This window comes from Osmerus eperlanus, chromosome 22 (assembly GCF_963692335.1).
Source record: "Osmerus eperlanus chromosome 22, fOsmEpe2.1, whole genome shotgun sequence".
NCBI classification, from domain to species: Eukaryota; Metazoa; Chordata; class Actinopteri; order Osmeriformes; family Osmeridae; genus Osmerus; species Osmerus eperlanus.
In genome coordinates this window covers 11,520,898-11,541,847 of record NC_085039.1, presented here as the reverse complement: position 1 = coordinate 11,541,847, position 20,950 = coordinate 11,520,898, and the positions used below count along the sequence as shown (strand labels likewise).

The 20,950-nt window shown below is 45.6% G+C and overlaps 1 protein-coding gene across 1 annotated transcript in view; it reads left to right on the top strand.

Moving 5' to 3' along the window:
* rbm20 (RNA binding motif protein 20) overlaps positions 1-20,950 on the top strand; it is a 48,331-nt gene that overhangs the window by 16,594 nt on the left and 10,787 nt on the right. Inside the window, exons 4-7 of the mRNA XM_062448923.1 lie at positions 12,523-13,603; positions 14,108-14,169; positions 14,607-14,716; positions 15,748-15,845. Of these exons, the coding sequence (XP_062304907.1) occupies positions 12,523-13,603; positions 14,108-14,169; positions 14,607-14,716; positions 15,748-15,845 (1,351 nt within the window). The remainder of the gene's footprint in view (positions 1-12,522; positions 13,604-14,107; positions 14,170-14,606; positions 14,717-15,747; positions 15,846-20,950) is intronic.

Sequence of the window (20,950 nt, the reverse complement as noted above, 5' to 3'; positions counted from 1 at the left end):
CCCGCCCCCCACACGTCCTGTCCTGTCCCACCTTCTCCTCTCCTCTTTCCCCCTGCTCAATCTGACACTGGCAGGCTTCTTGACTCAGGGAATCCCATGCATCCTGACTCCTAACTCTTTTATGGAACGCTTGCGTCTGTACCCGTCAGATAGAGAGGGGTGGGGGGGGGGGGTTGGTAAGAGTGAGAGGGAAGATAGAGCGAGTAAAGAGGATGGGAGAGAGGTGGTGGGAGGAAGAGAGAGAGAGAGAGGTTGGAGGAAGCGTGGGGTTTGGAGGGAGGTTAGGGTATAGAGCTCTGGAGGTTTTACCTCTCTCTCTCGTTCTCACACACACACACACACACTCACACACTCATACACCCACCCACACACACACACACTCACACACTCATACACACTCACACACACACACACCAGGCCCTGAGCATAGTTTTCCATGTGTGGCCAGAAGAGGCCCAGAGCAGGTCGAGCATTGCAGGACCCTGATTGGTCGTCAGGCCGCGCGTGGGCGGGGTGAAGCCGGGTGTGATTGGCATTTACAGGCTTGATGGTGCTGACAGATGGTAAAATGCTACCCTCGCTTTGGACGGAGGTAGGGGGGGTGGGGGCACTTCGGAAGGAGGGAGAGACGAGGAAAACGGGCGAAAGGAGGGAAGAGATTGACGGGGGGTAGACAGGCTGAGTGGATAGAAGAGAGAGAGAAAGATAGTGATGGGAGGCAGCGGAGGAAGGAGGGGGAGAAGGCGAGAGGGGGAAAGGAGGGCAGTAGGCAGGGGAGATGACTCTGTCACGCTGTACACCAAAAAAGCTCCTATGTTGCTGTCCACCGTGAGGGAAGACTGGCGTACTCATGGCTGTCCCCAGATCATTCACACAAGCCTGGAGAAAATCTGCTTCGGTTGGGAGTTTTAAGACCATGAAATCTTCGGAAGGGGAAATGAAATGTCTGGAGTGTGGAGATGAAACTAAATGTATTCCACACACGGGGTGAGGAACAGGGGATGGAGGGAGGGGGGGGGGGTGAGTGAGTGAGTGGTGGGGGGGGGCAGAGACTAATAATATCTTTCGCAGGACAGCAGGAAATGTGCCTTGTCAGATTCAGCTGTTGTAGCCGACACAATTCTCCACTATATTACCCAACCTCCAGCCTTGTGACGGACAAATGCGCTCGCAAATGCAAGCAGCGTGCGTCACTTGCTTCACTCGGCTCAATTAAATCAATAGCGCTACACCAGAGTGTCGCACTCAGTCAGGACCCTTCTCTCTCCTCTCTGTGTGAGAAATCTCCAACTAATTTGACCCAGATTCTTCTTCTCATACCATGCTGTGTTCAGAATTCCGAGCCAACCGTTTTACCTCATCCCAACCTAGGAATATACTGTATATCTCAAATAACTTAAAAATAGGTGATGTACCAAAGAGCAACATCGATCTCAAACAACTGGAGGTAGTTCGACACAAAATGGCGGCGCTGCAGTCGTCCCTTCTGCTGTGTTGCGCCATGGGCCGAACGCCAGCCGTGCTGCTCACACCTATGATGTTATCAGATCTACAGATCTACATGCTGAGGGCACAGACGTCTTATGTTATCAGATCTACAGACCTACATGCCGAGGGCACAGACGTCTTATGTTATCAGATCTACAGACCTACATGCCAAGGGCACAGACGTCTTATGTTATCAGATCTACAGACATACATGCCGAGGGCACAGACGTCTTATGTTATCAGATCTACAGACCTACATGCCGAGGGCACAGACGTCTTATGTTATCAGATCTACAGACCTACATGCCGAGGGCACAGACGTCTTATGTTATCAGATCTACAGACCTACATGCCGAGGGCACAGACGTCTTATGTTATCAGATCTACAGACCTACATGCCGAGGGCACAGACGTCTTATGTTATCAGATCTACAGATCTACATGCACAGACGTCTTATGTTATCAGATCTACAGACCTACATGCTGAGGGCACAGACGTCTTATGTTATCAGATCTACAGATCTACATACTGAGGGCACAGACGTCTCGTTTTCACCCGGGAGCGAGATGATGTAACATTAGATGGGGCATGCTGGGAGTTTATCCTTTCACTGAGGCTGATGTAGACTCCCTCTCTCTCTCTTACACAGACCGAGGTGTGTGTGTGAGCCTGCATGCGTGTGTGTATTTGTGAGGGCGTGTCTGTGTACAATGTGTGTGTGTGTGTACTTGAATCCAAGCGAGCTGTCTTAAGCATGGGTCATCTGGTCATGTGCCCCTCTCGCCACCTTGTTTGACTCTGTCAGGGGTCACAGGTAGCAGCTTTTCTTAGACCTTGTCAGCATGCACACATCAAACTTCATGGCGGGACACTTCATACTGTAGAATGGGTCAGTCGGCCGTGTGATGGTTTAATGGTAGATTCCATAGGAGGAGGAATTCCAGCATGTTATAAACTGGGAGCTTCGACATTCTAGCGCAAGAAGAAGGTTGTGAAGTTTATTCTCCAAGCTTCGTTTCTCAAAGGAAGTTTACAAAGACCACTAAATTCTCACTCACATCCATGGCTTATTTACTGTGGCACTTGACTTGGTAAATTACACACACACACACACACAAAACGGTAGTCAAATGATACCTTCCATCTCCACCATGATGAGGCAAGCAGGAGTCTCTCCATGGCTGTCAATGGGCCTCCTGGGGTATAACCCCCTAATTGCCTCATTTCCTGTAGGGAACATATTTTTTGGAATGCTCTTAAGGTTCCACGTTTGTGAAGCAGCTGTTAGGAACCACAAGGTTCCATTTGACCTGCGTATTTCTCTCTGACCCCGATATCCAATGTTACACCTTCCTCATGGCTGAAACAAGATCGCAAGCCTACCGTGTGTGTGTGTGTGTGTGTGTGTGTGTGTGTGTGTGTGAGAGAGAGAGTCAGAGAGAAAATGTGTTTATGTGTGAGTGTGAGTGCATGTATGTGCATCTGGATGTGTTTGCATGTGTGTGTCAAGTGTTTGCGTGTGTGAGTGTGTTTCTTCGCACTGTAAGTGACTCCATCTGTATATCATCGGTTTATTTGACAGCAAAAGACACTGCAAAGGACAGGCGAGTGAGTCCTTTATCGGCCCCAACATCAATAACATTTAGCTTGTCGTAATGTTACTTAATAAAAACCTACATTTAAACTCGGACATCAATCTGGACCTATAAAAACGTCCAGGGGGAATGCTCCTATCTCTATACCTGCCACAGGGCGTGAATCACTCTCGGACAGCAGATCAGCTGTAGCTCCAGACCCACGGGATCCTGGAGGGGCCCTGACCATGTGTCTATGCCCAGGATACCTCACCCTCTCCTGGGAGAACCATAAATCAGCACCCCCTCCAGCTGTGCCAAATGAGAAACCAGGCTAGCTGCTGACTTAGGACCCTCTGTGGCCATACTTCACCCCAAGACCTCACCCCCCTACCCCCCTTCCCACCAGACCTAACCCCCTTCCCACCAGCCCCACACCCTCCACACCACGTGATGATGACTAAGCAAGGCAGCGGTATGTTGGATTTTTTGATGGGTGTTTAATTGGGGACGAGGTATGTGATTGATTGGTTTCCCTGCATCGGTGAGAGTCAAAGGGGAGGACGAACAGGAGGGGGTGGATACGGGAGAAGTGTGTGCGCTGGGGTCACTAGATCCTGTGGGTGGCGTTCGCCTGTGTGTGTGTGTGTGTGTGTGGTGTGTGTCTGTAGGTGGTGTGTGTGTGTGTGGTGTGTGTGTGTGGTGTGTGTAGGTGGTGTGTGTGTGTGGCGTGTGTGTGGTGTGTGTGTGTGGTGTGTGTAGGTGGTGTGTGTGGTGTGTGTGTGTGTGTGTGGTGTGTGTGTGTGGTGTGTGTGTGTAGGTGGTGTGTGTGGTGTGTGTGTGTGGTGTGTGTGTGTGGTGTGTGTGTGTGTAGGTGGTGTGTGTGGTGTGTGTGTGTGGTGTGTGTATGTAGGTGGTGTGTGTGGTGCGTGTGTGTAGGTGGTGTGTGTGGTGTGTGTGTGTGGTGTGTGTGGATGATGTGTGTGTGGTGTGTGTGTGTGTGTGTGTTTGTGTGGTGTGTGTGTGTGGTGTGTGTGTGGTGTGTGTGGGTGGTGTGTGTGGGCTTGCACTCACAGCAAACTTACTTCATTGTTAAATGATCATGCATCCATTGCTACTTTACTTACTTACTTTATTTCGCCATGTATACAGATACTAGGAATTGGATTTGGTATTCTCCATGCAGGCTATAGCATCACAAATAGAGACAGGTTGAATTTAGAAACAGGGCTGCCGTACGCAGTTTCATATCGACTGCAGAATGACATTTTACAGGAAGAGACTTCAGGCGTTTATGATAAAGTATCTAGTGCCCTCATATGGCGGATTCATGAATCCTAATTTTGTCCCCTGGGGCCACTTATGAGAACACACAGCGCCATCTGGTGTCACACAACAGCATCAACAGCATCCTTCCAAATACGTGTCATGTTGCAGTCTTGCTGAAAGAGTTTTGAGATCTGTTTCCATTTGTTAGTTTTTTGCAAGTGCGGTGCACAGAAGGAAGATAATACATTTGAAATCAAACTAGGCCAACTGTCAATTAATAATTTGCATCCCACATAATTTGAGATGGAAATGCACTCATTTATTTGACTGGAGTATTTGTTAGTCTTACTAAAAATAAAACTAATGTTTAACCTGTACCCTACTAATACCATTTCTATTTTCGCTGAAGTTAAGTAGCCGTTTGTAAACCTACGTGTTGTCCTAAGGTCAGCTCACATTGAATTTATTTGTGGCCAATTTGGACGGACGTTAATTTTAACGGCACCCGGTCGCTTTTTCCGTGTCTAAAAGGAGTCGCCGTAGTTCTGCCCTCCGTGTCGGTCCTTCGTGTAGGCTACTGGATGCCACCAGATGCATTGACTGTAAATCTGTCGTATTGGCACCTCGCAGGGAATCGGATGCCTGGTGGGTACTGAGGTAGAGAACCGCTTGTGTATTGCAGTTGAGAACCTGGGCAAAGCAGGGAAGAAACGTCATCGGCGCCAACGAAGCTATCAACCAACTGAATTTGTGCGATTTATAACGTAAGGTATGAACGCCAAAGTCTTGGAAATTGTAGCTAGGCCTATTTATAACCATTCCCAAATTTAAATTCATCATTGCACATATAATAACAAAAGGTTTAACCAAAGGAGTAAGAACATTCACAATTTAGCATTAAAAGCACAACAGGAAACAATTACAACTAGCCTTCATGAAAGAGAAAAAGGTTACTTAAAGTAGGCCTAAACATTTAGGTTCTGCTATATATACCGGTAACTACATATCTCAGAAATTTGCAACATCCTATTTCAAATTTAACATATGTGATGCTGTAAATTATGTAGTTTATAATTTCTGTAAGATATGATTTTTTCCACTATGTAACCTATACAGCTAAAACAACTGTAATGTCCTCTGACACAATGCAAGTCCACCCTTGAGTTTTTAAAAGCATTGATGTCAGCAAGACACAGATAGAAGAAAATGTTTTAAGTTTTAAAGTTAAACGCACCAATCTAGTGCACTTTAAGAGCAAAATTAAGAGGCTACATGAATGTAGAAAAACCTTTCCCCACTTTGCCCCTGATTGGCTGTGAGGTTTAGGCATTAGGAGTGACGATTGGTTCCAGAGCCAATTGTAAAGTTGCGAAGCACGGGTAAAATGCTGTGTTGGCCGAGGCCACGACACTTATACAATGACGAATTAAGACTTGGACGCCCCTCACAAGAGGTAAAAACAACAGGTTGGGGTCGATACATTTATATATTGTTCTGACATGTAATCGTATTACTTTACGCCCTGGAGAAGAAGTTGACCCCCCCCCCACCCTCTCCAAATATTTTCTCGTTGGATCTGCACAAATCACATAGGTGACCCATTTTGTTTTCAAAAAGGTGAGTCTCACCTAAAGGTGAAGAGTTTGCATGCCTGATGCATTTTTAAATGGCAATTCAATGTGCAAAGTGGCAATGCAATCCGCAATTCAAGGCGGGTCCCCACCCGTATTCAGGGTAGAGCCATCCCTACTCCGCTTCTGATTGGCTACCTGTAACACTGAAAACCCAGTCATAGAAAGAAATGCTGCCGAAACGTAACAACGAAGGTAACGAGTACCAACCAATCAGAGGCAGATTAGTCTTTTGTGGGGGAAAACCATATATATATGTATATATATGAATAACATTTTGAATGAAAGCTTACACAGGTGTTGAAACGAAATTGACACAAGCGTTCATTATTATCGTGCCTTTATATATATCTATGGGGAAAACAGACATAACTTTGTTGCTTCGTTGCTAACAACATTATGGCGACGAAAAATTCATTGCAATTTGAATAAAGAGTCGAAAAAACTTTGTCAATATGATATGCAATATAATAAGCGTTCCTTAAAAATGTTGTTCCAAATAATACTGAATAACTGAACAGCGGATTGCATTGTCATTTGCACATTGAATTGCAATTTGCAATTCAATGTGAAAATTTTGAAAAATGCATTTCCATTTTAATAAAGAGTCTAATAAACTTCCATACTGATATTACTAATAATATTGCACTTTACCAAAACTCTGTTCTGCTTCCCTGTGTGAAATTAAATAATTAAGTTAAAACGTATGTGAAAATAATAATTCCATTGAATATCATCAGATAAAATGCTTATAGGATACTGTTTTGAACCCCCTAAGTCATTTTCTTTCTTCTTTATAAAATTAAAACAATTAACATCAACATAAGAAACGTAGAACAACTGCTAAATCGAGGAAAAATGAATTTAAAAAGTATACATAAAATAAATATAACTAAAATATCGAAACAAAATATTAGTATAGGCTACCGCGAGTAAACAGGAAAAATCACCTGCAACAACTACCTGCAGCTTCAGTTGAAGCTAGCTATAATTGTCGTTCTGTAGGCTACTGTCGCTAGGGTGCACATAGCAACCCACTCAAACCAGCTCTGTGAAAGCTTTTCTTTGGGGTTGTTCATAACACCTCTGTAACATGGTCATTTATCCCACCCAGCCCCACACATGCTAGGCCTAACCACTTGTGACATTTCATCACTCGAATCTCCCCGACTCCCATCTCGTGGTAAATACCTCAGGTGGGGGTAGGAGGGTGGGGGTGGTTGCAAGCAGGGGCATCCTCGTATTGGAGGGGTAATGGAGGAGGTAATGTTAGCATTAGCGCCCATGCTTGCAGGAAGAGGGTGGTAGCTAGCCATCCCTCCACATACAAACATCCCTAGCTATTGGCCAGAGATCAGATAGCGTGCTACAGAACGATCTGTAGCAGTGGGTGAGGCATGTTAAAGCTCTGTCGCACAGGAGACAGTCAAGTGCCAAAGTATTCAGGTCAGTGGTGTGACTTTTCTGGAGACTTATTAGGGTGTTTGCGTGATACTGGACATAGTTGTGTACTATTAGAGTAAAGGAGTGTATGTGTGTGTGTCTTCGGTGTGCGTGTATGTGTGTGTGTGTGTGAGCGTAGGGGCGGTCAAAGCGGTGGTTGTGTAGCGTTGAAGAGCCACTTTAATACTTGATTTATAGCCCTCGTGTACTTGGCCCTGCATTGGGCACTTGTTTGGAGGTTTGGCCCTTTGGGTTGTGTTGTCTAGTGACAGGTTTCTGAAGAGTGTTTCCACCGCTTACATTCCTCAACACCTCGCTCTAATTTGTTGTTTCCTACCCTGAAGCCTTTCGAACAAATTGGACTCTGTGTTTTGTCTGAGGAGTGTTTCTTTGATCTCTTTTGAAAGTGAGGCGCCGTGGGGGCGTGTGTGTGTGTGCTGTTTTCTGTCGGAACAGTAGTATGGAAAGGGTCAGGGGCTGGTGATGTAGTTAAAACACAGGTTGAGTCCCTTTGATTTCATATAAAAATTGTTGTACAAGCTCGAGAGGACATTAGGTTTAAGATGTAATTAATCCAGTATTTTCTTTTCAGGGGACACATTTTTTTCAAAAGAGTTTAAAGTTGGAATTTAGGTTGGAGTTTTTTCTTGTTTTAATATTATTTTGATACTCTTTGTTGCATATGGCAACTGGCATTAAATATATTTGAAAGTAAATGCAAAATTAAATAGTCAAAACAATGTATTTAGTGTGTTCTGAATAAAATAAAATAATTGTAAACTTTGTTAAATTGCATCTTTGGCTAGCGTTGACTAATATTATCAGTCAAAGTAATTCGTTGTGGACACACATAGCTGGATGAAAATGTACAGGTGAAAATATGAAATGTACATGTTATGTATTGACTTCATATAACGTACACCATTCATTTTGTCAAGATCACTTCACACTTTTACTCGAATGGGAGAATTCATAGAGTGGATAATATGTTCCGGATCTAATGGATTTAATTTTCTATTTATCTTTAGTGAAATTTCTTAAAATGTCTTCAAAGTTTTTTTTGTTTGCTAAATAATTAGTAGTTATAAATAATTACTGCCCCATTTTGTTTTCAAGGGGCATTCAGAAATCTCGCTGTGCAGAAAACCATGCAGTACCTTTTGACATAACCTTGATAAATTGAGTGAATCATCAATCTTGCACAACCAACATGTTTCACAGTTACACTGTAAGTAGGCTAACCATGTCACAACAACGCATAGAGACACAGAACACGGCATAACCTCCCAAAAGTCATTCGTCAAGGAGTCAACACTCATTCACTCATAAGACACAGAGGGTTATAATAGTTTCCTGTAATCATTTGTCAGACAGGAAGAACGGCATGTTGAGGCAAGCTGCTGAGATTCGTGATACAGACAAATTGATTTTCACGCTCCGAGAGGGACTGTGCAGCATAGGGTCCAGCTGCAAACGGTGTCTGGTGGTGCTGCGTCGCAGAGCCGGGAGGAAAGGCATAGTTGAAATGAAAGGGATAGTTAAAAATGAGATAGTTAAAGGCATGTATTTTACATCAGGAATATGTAATAATAATTACATATATAATAATATTGAACATACGTTACAAATAATAATATTCATATCTTTTTGGGGGATCTAGGATAAGCAATATTACATTTGAAACGTATGTTCACTGATAAAGTGATTCTGTTGTTGTATTATAATTATGCCATTTGTTTGCGTGAACGTTATTGCTTTGTAGTCCACATTAACGTAATTGTTTTGTAGTAGCAATATTTTAACTCAAAGTTTTTTGAATATTGATGCAAGCTTACAGTGTTTTTAATCTTCACAGCCAAACCTTTCATAAAGTAAAATGTTTTCTATTTTCTATTTGAAATGAAGCACATTTTTCAACAAGCTAATTTGAACTGGAAAACTATAATAAAACTGTTAAAAAGTGGTTTGACATATTTTGCATAAACTATTTTGTGACATCTTGTCACATACATTTGGAAACATTTACGTTCATGGGGGTAGTTAATTTTGCAGATATAATTTATTAAGAAATATGTTGTTATTCTGTCTGTAATCACTGACCACCTCTAGTAAAGTTTCAAGGAAGATCTCAGTGATGTATGATACTGTGTACACCTGAAAAGCATAACCATGGCATCACAAAGTGCCTAGGCTTTTCAGAGTGTAGAAGAGACAGGGTCTGGCATGTAGGCCTACAACACGGTACAATAAACCCAACAGACATCAGATTCATGGTAGACTGCTCTGGGTGGGTTTAAGATGGCGCTTTGCTCTAAATGTCACAGGAAACTAGTTTAGACATTAGTCTCTATGTGTCCCTCAGTCAGTAGTCAGTATGTTGTGCTTTGTCACCTATTTACACCAGGTTTACAGTGCTGTATGTTCATCTCAGGACTCTCTGTAGGCTAAGCAATACATCGAACTGCCACATTTCGACAGATCTGTAGTCCTTTCGTCCTTAAATAGGTTTACAATTTTATTGTGTTACTGATGGAAAACACGCCTGCATTCCTGCAACAACGATTATTAAGTAGGTCCAATATACCTTGCTGGGACCCTTTACTGCTGACCATAATGTCAACGTGCTGACATTTACATGTAGTCATTTAGCAAATCTTATCCAGAGCGACTTACAGTAAGTACAGGGACATTCCCCCCGAGGCAAGTAGGGTGAAGTGCCTTGCCCAAGGACACAACGTCAGTTTGCATGACCGGGAATCGAACTGGCAACCTTCGGATTACTAGCCCGACTCCCTCACCGCTCAGCCACCTGACTCCCTGACATACACCACATACGTACAAAACCCCCCCAGTGTCCTGAAGGAAACCCTGTCTGGCCTCCACCTGCGATCAATTAATTAGTAACATGGGACTTGACACCTGGATCCTCTCAAATGTGTCTGGATCACACAGTGTGCTGGGACTGGGGCGCTGGGTGAGAGCGCGGCAGGCCAGCTGCCTCGGAGGCCACGCTGGTCTATTAAGGGTTGTGTGTCGGTGCTGGAGGAGTGCGGGAGAGAAGTTCCTGGTATTTTTAGATATGACTCCCGGGACGGGGGCAGCGCTCTGCGAGCCTATCTCTCCATCTGTGTGCTTGTTGGGATGACGGTGTGTACAAGGGAGAAGGGGGAGGAGAGGGAGAGGGTGAGTGGGTGGGGTCAGACAGAGTGGCCGACTGTCAACAGTCCAATGCAAGTCTAACACTATGCTCCCATGCTGTAAACGTGGCTTACATGTGCAAACAGACGGATTTGAACGCTCAGGTGCACCGGCACAAGTGTTGTGTTCTGATGTTGTGTAGTAGCAGTAGTGTTAGCAGTAGTATTATTATTAGTAGTGTGTACTTTATTTATCTCCAAGAGGAAATTGTGACGTTTGCAGCAAGCAAGCAACTGAGCTGCTGAAGTGGGTAGTCCTTACAGTATAACTAGGGGGGTCTGATGGCTTGAGTCGGGCTAGTAATCTGAAGGTTACCGGTTCGATTCCCGGCTGTGCCAAATGACGTTGTGTCCTTGGGCAAGGCACTTCACCCTACTTGCCTCGGGAGAATGTCCCTGTGCTTACTCTAAGTCGCTCTGGATAAGAGCGCCTGCTAAATGACTAAATGTAAATGTAACTAAACACCGAAACCTAAAACTCTATGGTTAATGACCACACACGAATGACTATCCTCACAGAAGACTAATATGCATACGAGTCAGTGTCCTTATTCCGCCTCGCTATTCTGTCCGTTTATCCCTTTAGTGAGTGGCAGGTCATAAACACAGCCACCTGATCTGAGGCCTCTTGTCTAGTCTCGTTGGTGGGGCAGAGACAGGGGCATCATCGGGATATTATTGGAGCCGTAATCTTGTTAAACAGAAGGACAGAGGGGACGGTGGCGGTCGGGTCGGTGTGTTTTTACAGCTTGTCGACCGTAAAGGAGAACTTTTAAAGATGCGCTCAGGGTCGACATGCAGCTGAGTTGCCAGGGACAGGCAGTTAAGAGGGCAGCTGCTGTGGGGTCCTAAAGCGCTCACCCCGACCCCTGGCCGTGAGTTACTTCTAATGCCGTCTTTCATTGCCTGACTGCCGTTTCATTGTGGTATGATCATGTCTTAACGTGTCGTAGTCGATTGATTATCTAAAGTCGAACAGGTCATGAATCCGTGGGATGTATGCAGCAAGAGTGCCGGGTCGCTGTAACCCGTTGGCCGTCGAGAAGCAGCTACGAGGTGATGGCTTTATGAAGTGGCAATGTAAGACCATATCATAGCTGCACAAGCCGGTAGCATCAGTGACTCGGACGTGCTAATCCCTCCTTAAGATTCAGTTGCACACATTTCCAGCCGAAAACCCTTCCCCCCGAACCTCCTGTGTTCACGGGGGAACCGCGTCCGATGTCCACAGGCGGACTTTTGGTGGTTCAAGCGTGTGTCTGAAAATGCCCCCCATTTCCTGAACTCCCCTTCTCCTAAGTTCCAAAAACAAGATGGCCGCCTGCACTTGTCTGGAACAGCTTTCTCTTGGGACCGCGCCACGTCTAATCCAAACGGTCTGTCGGCTTTCACTAGCGTTAGGGAGGGGTTGCAGGGGGTTCGTCGGTGTGGTTACATGGATGATGTGATTAATAGGGGCGGCACTATGTTTAGACAGCATGTGAGGACATTCGTCAAAATATGAAAGGAAGAGCCTGTCATATGAGGTTGCATGCCAGTTTAGCAAGGGCTTCTGGGGGGTATGAGTCAAAGCTGAAGGGTGTTGCAGAAGCTAGTCTCAGTCCTTGTTCATGTATGGCAATGGCAGTCAGTAGCGTTCCCCAGAGGCTATTGAGACATAAAACATGATCCTGCTATTATGCTAGACAATCAACCGCAGTAATGACTCTATACACAATACTTCTTGTCTTGGTTTGTTTACAATCCCACTCCAGTGGAACCTTCTGTCACGGAGGATAACGGACGGTGGAAGTGATTATGGGACACGAGCGATGACGAACGTGAACAGGAACGTCGTTTCAGGAAGCGTCATCCGAACCGGCATGGTCCCCCGTCCACGTGTGAATAACCTCTGTTTCTTCTTCTGTTGTTGTCTGCAGCCCCGGTGCGTCTGAGCACCTTGACAAGAAGGCTCTCCCGGCGGGCGGCGTCCAGCTGAGCGGGGGGGTGTCCGTGCAGCAGAACCAGCAGCTCCTCCTGACCCCCGCCAGCCTCCAGCTTGCCCAGCTCCAAGCCCAGCTCACTCTCCACCGTCTCAAACTGGCCCAGAGCGCAGTGGGGGCCAACAACGCCGCCGCCGCCGCCAGTGTCCTCAACCAGGTCCTCTCCAATGTGGCCATGTCGCAGCCCCTCTTCAACCAGCTGCGGACGTCTGCCATGGTCGGGAACCACCAAGGGGCGTTCCCCTCCAGCGCTCTGGCGTTCCCCCCTCCTAACGCGGGCCTGGGGTCCCTGGTGGGAGGGGGGTTCGGTCAGAACCCGGGGAACGTGAGGATGAATCATTACGGAGGGGGAGGGGTAGCTGGCGCCCAGCAACAGCAGGGAGCCAATCAGCACGGGGCGGAGTACGGCAAGAAGGCGGGGTCGACGTACCCCTCGGATACGGACAGGCGCGTCCAGTACGGTTTCCTGGGAGGGACATCGGTGGCGTCGAGCAAAGCCGGGGATGGGCAGTACGCGTCGGTAAGCTCACAGGCAAATATAGGCGGCCATGTTGGATTTCAGAGGGAGTTCTATGCGCCGGAGTCTCAGGGGCAACAGACTGTGTTTGGTGGGAACGAACACAATTTGAAAGCTTACACCTCTGCCAGTCACGCGGAGCAGTGGAAAAACCCAGCCAATCTCAACCATACAGGCAAAGCAGAAATGGTTTCCAACTGTGCCACTGTGTGGTCAGCGACCGGGCAGCCATTTCGTGCCAGAGGGGAACTGTACAACCCTGAGGAGCCCACCTGCGACCCCAAGTTCAACTCTGGGGGAGGAGGGGGGGTGACCTCCTCCTTCGGGCCAGGGGGTACCCAGGGGTTTGTGGGGTACCAGGCCCTACAAGGAGGAGAGGAAGCAATCTCTGTGGGCTCCATGGTCCTACAGCCCCACCAGGTTAATGACTACCGTGCAGTGACACCCTCTCACTTGCCACACCAGTGCACCATCTGTGACAAGAAGGTCTACAACCTCAAGGTTGGTGAGCTGTACAGGAAAGACAAATCAATAATGACTTTCTGTGTGGAACTACAGGCTTAAAAGCCTGATACAGTCAAATATACAGATCTGGGAAAGTTTTTTAATCATCTTACTTTTAGTTATAACATTTTCAGAAATTCATATCACGGGATATGATACATGATATGTGATTCCCAAATGTCATTATAGTCAATTATATAAATGAGTTTATATGACAATCCTTTCTTGTCCGTCACCTTACACGATAGTTCACCAGGGCCTGTGAAGACCTTCTCCTTTTAAAAGGGTGTTAGAAAGAGGTGTGTTTTACAGTAGCAGACTGGCTAAACAAAACCCCACCCCAGCTCCAGTTGCTCTCCCCCTTTTAGTTATTTTCCCCTTTAACCACCCCACACCCCCTCTCTGGGGTAGAGCTGGAGGGGGCCCGGAAGGGGGCTGTGGGGTTTTCAGTGTTTCCAAGCTGACGGAAGGTGTGTGTGTGTGTGTGCCCTATGTTGTCAGGACTGGGACCAGCACGTGAAGGGCAAGCTACACCTGCAGAATCGTTCGCTGTACTCCGAGAGGTGAGTTATGAGCTGGGGGGCGAAACTGTTCTGGGATCTAAAAATGTTCCATGTGCTTGTCTGTGGTTGTTCAACACCAACCTGAGACGGATGTCCCCCATGTGCTCCAAAGTTACCTTTTCTAAAGTGACTTTCGGTCACAAACAGGCTTTCCGACCGTTCCTGAAAACCATCATCATTGACCTTGTTTTGAAAATAGCACTTATCATTTCCCGTCACCTCCACTTTAACTTGATCCAGTGGTGTTGTTGCTTTACAAGGTTATTTCAGACGTAAAGTAGAGCCACTGAACTGTTGAGGTATTTGGATTTTACACCAATGTTACATGGACAGCCTTGATGGAACTTGAATATGAGACTCTTATGCTGTCATAAGATCTAGACAGATTTGCAAGGGGTGTAGTCGAAACTAAAACCGGTCTCCCATGGTGTCCACAGTCCTGTCGTCGCAGCCGGTGGAGTTCACTACTCTGTTCCGGGTTCTTCTGAAGGATGTCTAAACACCGGGGGGACTAACTTGATGGTGTATCCTGGCGCTGCCAATCAAGGTAAGACCGTCACCTCAGATGGACTCCAGAAAGCTAGCTTGCTGGCTTTGTCGTTGTTCTTTGAAAAGCAGAAATATGTGGAGCGGGGTAGTAGATGTGGCTAGGAGGGAGTTATTTTTAGAGCAGCCTATCGGAGTATCTCAGTTATAGGGTACACACTGGTCTGGTAAGATAAAATGGTGTCTTTGATTATCTCGATAAAGATTAAGATACAGAGGGAAAATGTAGCTATTAGTATATTTGTTACGTTTATTTGTATATGTATATTCCATTATATTTCTTACATATTTATTTTTAGATTTGTTGAAATAGTGTTGACTTGATTTTATTTAATGTCTGCTAAACTCTGATTTAATTTATTCTTTAATTATCAATTAAAAAATATTTGCAAAAATATATGTTCAATATTTATATTTTACAAAGGTTATCTTTTAAATATGTTTGCTGACAAAGGAAACATGTTAACTGTTATAGGTGCGTTTAATTTGTAGGCCCTATGTGTGATTTTTTTCAACGGGATGTTCTTGATAATGTTGATGTTAGTTTCCTCCAGGATCAAAATGACTCTTATTGAGAGACTTTAAATTATTGTACTCGCTGTGAAATATTTTACTGTTGATTGTTTTTCTACAGGTACACTCTTGCACTTTTTAAGTTTCATGTCGTTTTATTGTAACTTGTTTAATTGAATGCTCTTATGGTTCTTCCCTTTGGCACTTATTTGGTTTTTCACAATGTATGCTTCATGTTTTGGGTGCTCGCAATGTTTGTGGCTATCTCGTTGTTATGATCAGTGACCTATGCACTTTTGTAAAGCTCTCTCTTGGAAGTCGCTTTGGATAAAAGCGTCTGCTAAATGCATAAATGTAAATGTATGATAAAACACAACAAAATACCCAACAGAACGCTGACACAAACCTGCCAAAGTAAAACAAAACTAACAACTCCCTATCCAGTTCCCAAACCTTATTTTCAATGCTTCTCAGTCAAAACCTCACCCTGGTCTGAATTCCTCGTCGTGTGTGTTCCAGACGTGTCTTCAGCAGCGAACTCCTTCCTCCCAGCTGCAGCTATGAAGACTTATCCTCTGCCGGGGACGGGATTTACCACACACGCCCCAGGAGCAAAGGTCAGAACAATGTTTGGACTGGGTCCTTCTATGAAGATTAGGGACCCCTCTGTCTGGAAGTATCCATCATCATGATAATGAGAGATTGTGGAAGGGGACATCTTGAACGTTATGGGGGTTATTGAAATTATCCTGGTGCTTGATGGAGCTGCACGGTGGCTTAAGGACCATGATGTGGTTCCTGAACATGGATTGGTAACTGGTTGTGTGTGAGAGAGATGGAGGATGGCACCTTTTGCCCCCTGTGTGCCTTTTGTGCGCAGTGACTCCAAAGACAGAAGGTAAACAGTTAGGGCACAGCATTTGAATTTTTGATGAAGGAATTTCACACATTTGTTTTATGGGTTTAACTTATATTGACTTCACAATCGTTTTCTCGAACAGTAAATGTCTCTCATGTAAAACATCTTTCCTCGGTTTGAGTTTTGAACAGAAACAACAAACAACACCAACCACACGTTCAATTATGTGGATATCGGTACCTAAAACACAGTAGCCTACTTACGGACAGTTTACAGTAACCGACTAGACAGCTAAACACCCGATCCGTCATGCTGTCCTACTGGTTTCCAGGTTTAAAGTGTTTTTAGCCGAAGAGCAGCTGACGTTGTGATGCTAAGCTAGTGCGTCAGCGAATGTGTCAGCGAACGAGAATGGAGAGGAGATACCTCATGCTGACAGCTGTTGAGCTACAATACAGGCCTTTGTCTGCGCTTGACAGCTCTTTCCCATCAGACCCGGCAAAGTACGTGATTAAAACTTGTGTTCGGGGATGTTTTCAACCACGCAATATGACTTCTTTGTCTGGTGATAACAGTAAAGGAGAGCAGCGCATGGAACATGATGACCACTCATCTGTGTGGGAATGAAATATCATCAATCATTCACTTGCAACATGTATTTACATTTAGTCATTTAGCAGACGCTCTTATCCAGAGCGACTTACAGTAAGTACAGGGACATTCCCCCCGAGGCAAGTAGGGTGAAGTGCCTTGCCCAAGGACACAACGTCATTTGGCAGGAATCGAACTGGCAACCTTCAGATTACTAGCCCGATTCCCTAACCGCTCAGCCACCTGACTCTTTTTTTTTTTTTTTTGCGTAATTCCTTGATATTTATGTGGTACGGTAATGTGAATGAATAATAACAGCGGGGCACAGGTTCAAATTATTAAAGGTGGGTTGTTTTATTCCAGACTGCACTTGTAATTGTGCTCCATTAATTGTGCCGCATCCGTGGTCTACGGAAACCGGAAACCTGGCAGGAAGGTATCAGAGCCTTTCTCTGAAGATATCCTATGTTGATTCACAGAAACTGAGAATGGCTTTATACACGCAACAAATGCATTTTGATGGCAGCATAGACAACTGTAGCAGCCTCTTTTCCTACAGGAAACACAAATATAACATTTATATTCAGCATACAACACAGCTGCTCCATTTCAATCACAAAAAAAAATTATATTCAACATTTGTTGAACCCCTGTATTCAGTAGAAAATGAATACAAAACCTGCCTTAACATTTTACAAACATCAAAGTTACATGAACATGAACCCTTTTAAATGAACAAAACTCGTTCTCTGACAGAAAAATGTATATCACGTACGATGATGCTCCACTGTTACTAGGCAATACGCACGGAGGGCCTATCAAGCACGTTCTCTCCCCTCTTAATTCAAGCCTACTACAACACATGTTGCACAAACAGAGTTTAATACTTTTAGATATTTTAGAAATTGATCTTTTCATCTTTTCACAACACTTCAACCTGAAAACACATGTCATGTTGCACAAACAGGATTTTAATCCTTTTAGATATTTTTGAAATTGATCTTTTCATCTTTTCACAACACTTCAACCTGAAAACACATGTTGCCATGTTGCACAAACAGGATTTTAATCACTATCCCGCTCTTAGCGGGATATTGTATCTATTGTATCTATTGATGGCCCTACAGTGTGGCCATACACGTGACCTAGAGGCCCTCTCTATCACCGTGGAGATGACAGGAGAAGGCAGATGGCTTCTCCCCATAGACATATGTCTATGCTTCTCCTTCTCTGCATTCACATCGCCGTGACAGGGCTTTATGATGTCACAGAGCGTGCCCACGCCCTTCGACCTCTCTGTGGATTGGAGCATCGTGTTTGTGTTTGTTGAGTCCTTCTCCGGACACAGTTTACAAACGGGCCGTACTGTAATTTCAGTATATTTACTACACACAAACACGCTTACACTTCCTCCTCCTTGTTTCTCTCCTTATCTCCGCTTATCATCTTGAATGATACATCAACAGCCCACTCACCATGTGGTCCCCACGGTCGTATCAGGTACCCCTCCCTCCGTGCCCTCCTCGCCGTCACCCACCAACTAAATTGTTTCCTTGGCGTTTGACACAGGGTTGAAAAACAGCAGCTGTTGACAGGCATCTGGGCCAGAGGCTGGCCGGAGCCGTGTAAAGCACACGGAGGAGGAGGAGGGGGAGGAGGAGGAGGAGGGGAGGGGGAGGAGGAGGGGAGGGGGAGGAGGGGAAGGGAGGGGATGAGGTGGAAGGGAGGAGGTGGAGGAGGTGGAGGGGGGAGGTGGAAGGTGGAAGGGGAGAAGGTGGAACGGGAGGAGGAGGTGGAGGGGAAGAGGATGTGAAGGGGAGGAGGTGGAGGGCGAGAGCAGCCTGGGACATGCCGGAGGAGCCTGGAGGAAAGCTCACACCAGTGGCCAGAGAGGGGCCTTTCAGCAGCACTCTCTCACACACACACACGCACACAAACATATTATGCATACTCTAACACACACACAAGCATCCTTAGACACACACACAGAAACACACATCCACACAAACATGCATCCATCGAGACACACACACACATAGCGTGCAGACAGGAAAGGCCGCATAATGAGTGCACACTTGAATTCACACGTTAATTTTTTATCAATCACAGTCACCAACAATACACACACACACACTCCAATCCTGTCACGATCACCGATGGGGATCACATAATCCCTGTTCATCAGAAACAGCAGCTGGACCTGTCTGGGCCTGGATCTCCCAGCAGCCATGCAGGATGCCTCGCAATCTGAGCAGTGTCCTGCCTTGGGGAGGGAAACGATGAAGGACAAAGAGAGAGAGTGTGCGTGTGTGTGTGTGTGAGGGAGAGAGAGAGAGAGAGAGAGAGAGAGAGAGAGAGAGAGAGAGAGAGAGAGAGAGAGAGAGAGAGAGAGAGAGAGAGAGAGAGAGAGAGAGAGAGAGAGAGAGACTTTACAGTTGATGTGAACGACACAGGAGGAGACGAAGCTTGTTCAGGTCACATCATAATTGTTAGGATTTAATATGTTTATATGTTTATTGTTTGCACCTTCCGGCCACAGTAAATTCTGTGTTTGTGTTAACCTGAGAGAGAGAGAGTTAGAAGAGCGACAGATAGATGGACATAGAGAGAGAGATGGCTGAGGGAATTGTTTTGATGTTTTTCTGTGACGTCTGAGATGCAGCAGGAGAGAGAGAGAGAGAGAGAGAGAGAGAGAGAGAGAGAGAGAGAGAGAGAGACTCACACTCATAACACCAGGCCTCCACTCTGTAATTCATGAGGGCTTCCATCACAGCACTATGCACTAATGTAAGACCCCGTAAACGAACACTTGTCTCAAAGCAACGGATGGATCCTTTATTGTTTTGAGCAAAATGCAAAGCCTGGGAACAACACACACTCGATCACACACTCCATCGTCCACGTAGGCACGAACACTCACATTCACACAAAGACTCACACACAAGCGCTCACAAGTACATTTAACACACACACACATTCCCTGCCGCGTTTCTGAATAATTGACCAGTAGCTGGACATGTTGAAAATATTCAAACAGAAATAAACACGGGATTATATTTAATGGCTGATTGAAATAACTTCATTAGAACTGCAACCTCTAGCATACTCTCCCTGGCAGAGGAGTCCGGGCCACATGGGAGTTAAGTTTCATACAGGAGTGTGTGTGTGTATGTGCAAGATGGTGTGCGCTGTGTGTGTACTATACATGTGTTGTGTGTGTGCTATGTTCCTCGACGTGACCATGTAGAGAAACTGTGCAGGCTGGAATCAGAACACACTGGCCGTCCGAAGGTCATAATTCGATTGCGTGATGATTCCTGTCTTGGAAAGATGAAAAAAAACTAGTCACAAATGGCAAATAAACACTAAACTTTAAACCATAAGAATGAATGAAAAGTTTTTTCAATGAGTACTCATAGCTATTAAAAACAATTGAGATCAGTATGTCTGCTTAGATCTAGGTTTTAATGTTGAAAGGACTGTGGCACATGGCTTCATTTCAGATACTGTGTGTGTTATTTGATGTGTGGTGACATTTGCAGGGCCTCTAGTACTTGAACACGAAAAACTGCAGTTAGTTTCTGACTACAGTTACTGAGTTATAGACCTTTAGGCTTCTGTGTAATGTTGATGCCATCTTCCTTCAGACACATAGCTCCCTGTAGCTGTCTCTCCCTCCATCCCTCTCTCCCTCTCTACCTCTTATTCAGTTCCAACTCCGAGCCTGCCTTGTTAATGTGGGATGGTCAAGCTGTCAAGCCATGAACAAGCAACACACACACACTCACACACACACACACACACACACACACACACACACACACAGACACAGACACAGACACACACACACTGATGGAACCACTCTTGTTCTCTCTTCCATCTCAAAGACATAAACAGCATGAAACTGGCTATTTCTGAATCTGTTTATTGGGACACACCCGTCATGACCTTTCCTATTTGTGTGTGTGTGTGTGTGTGTGTGTGTGTGTGTGTGCGTGCGTGCGTGTTCTAGTGGAGTGAAAGGGAAACGTACCCTGAACTCAGTCTGAGCCTTTAATAGAATTATCACCGGAGCATCTGAGCCCTGTTAACGTTGGGTCGCAGGCCAGAGGGCGTGAGGCGGGCAGGCCCGGGGGATTAACGTCCTGTTAGGAGACGTGTTCACCGGGCCACCGGCCGCACGGGCGCGGTGTCCTCTGCAGGGACGCCGAGCGCAGGGATCCAGTGTCATGTGTTCAACTTTGGCTTTTTAAGTGAACCAAGTCGTTTTGC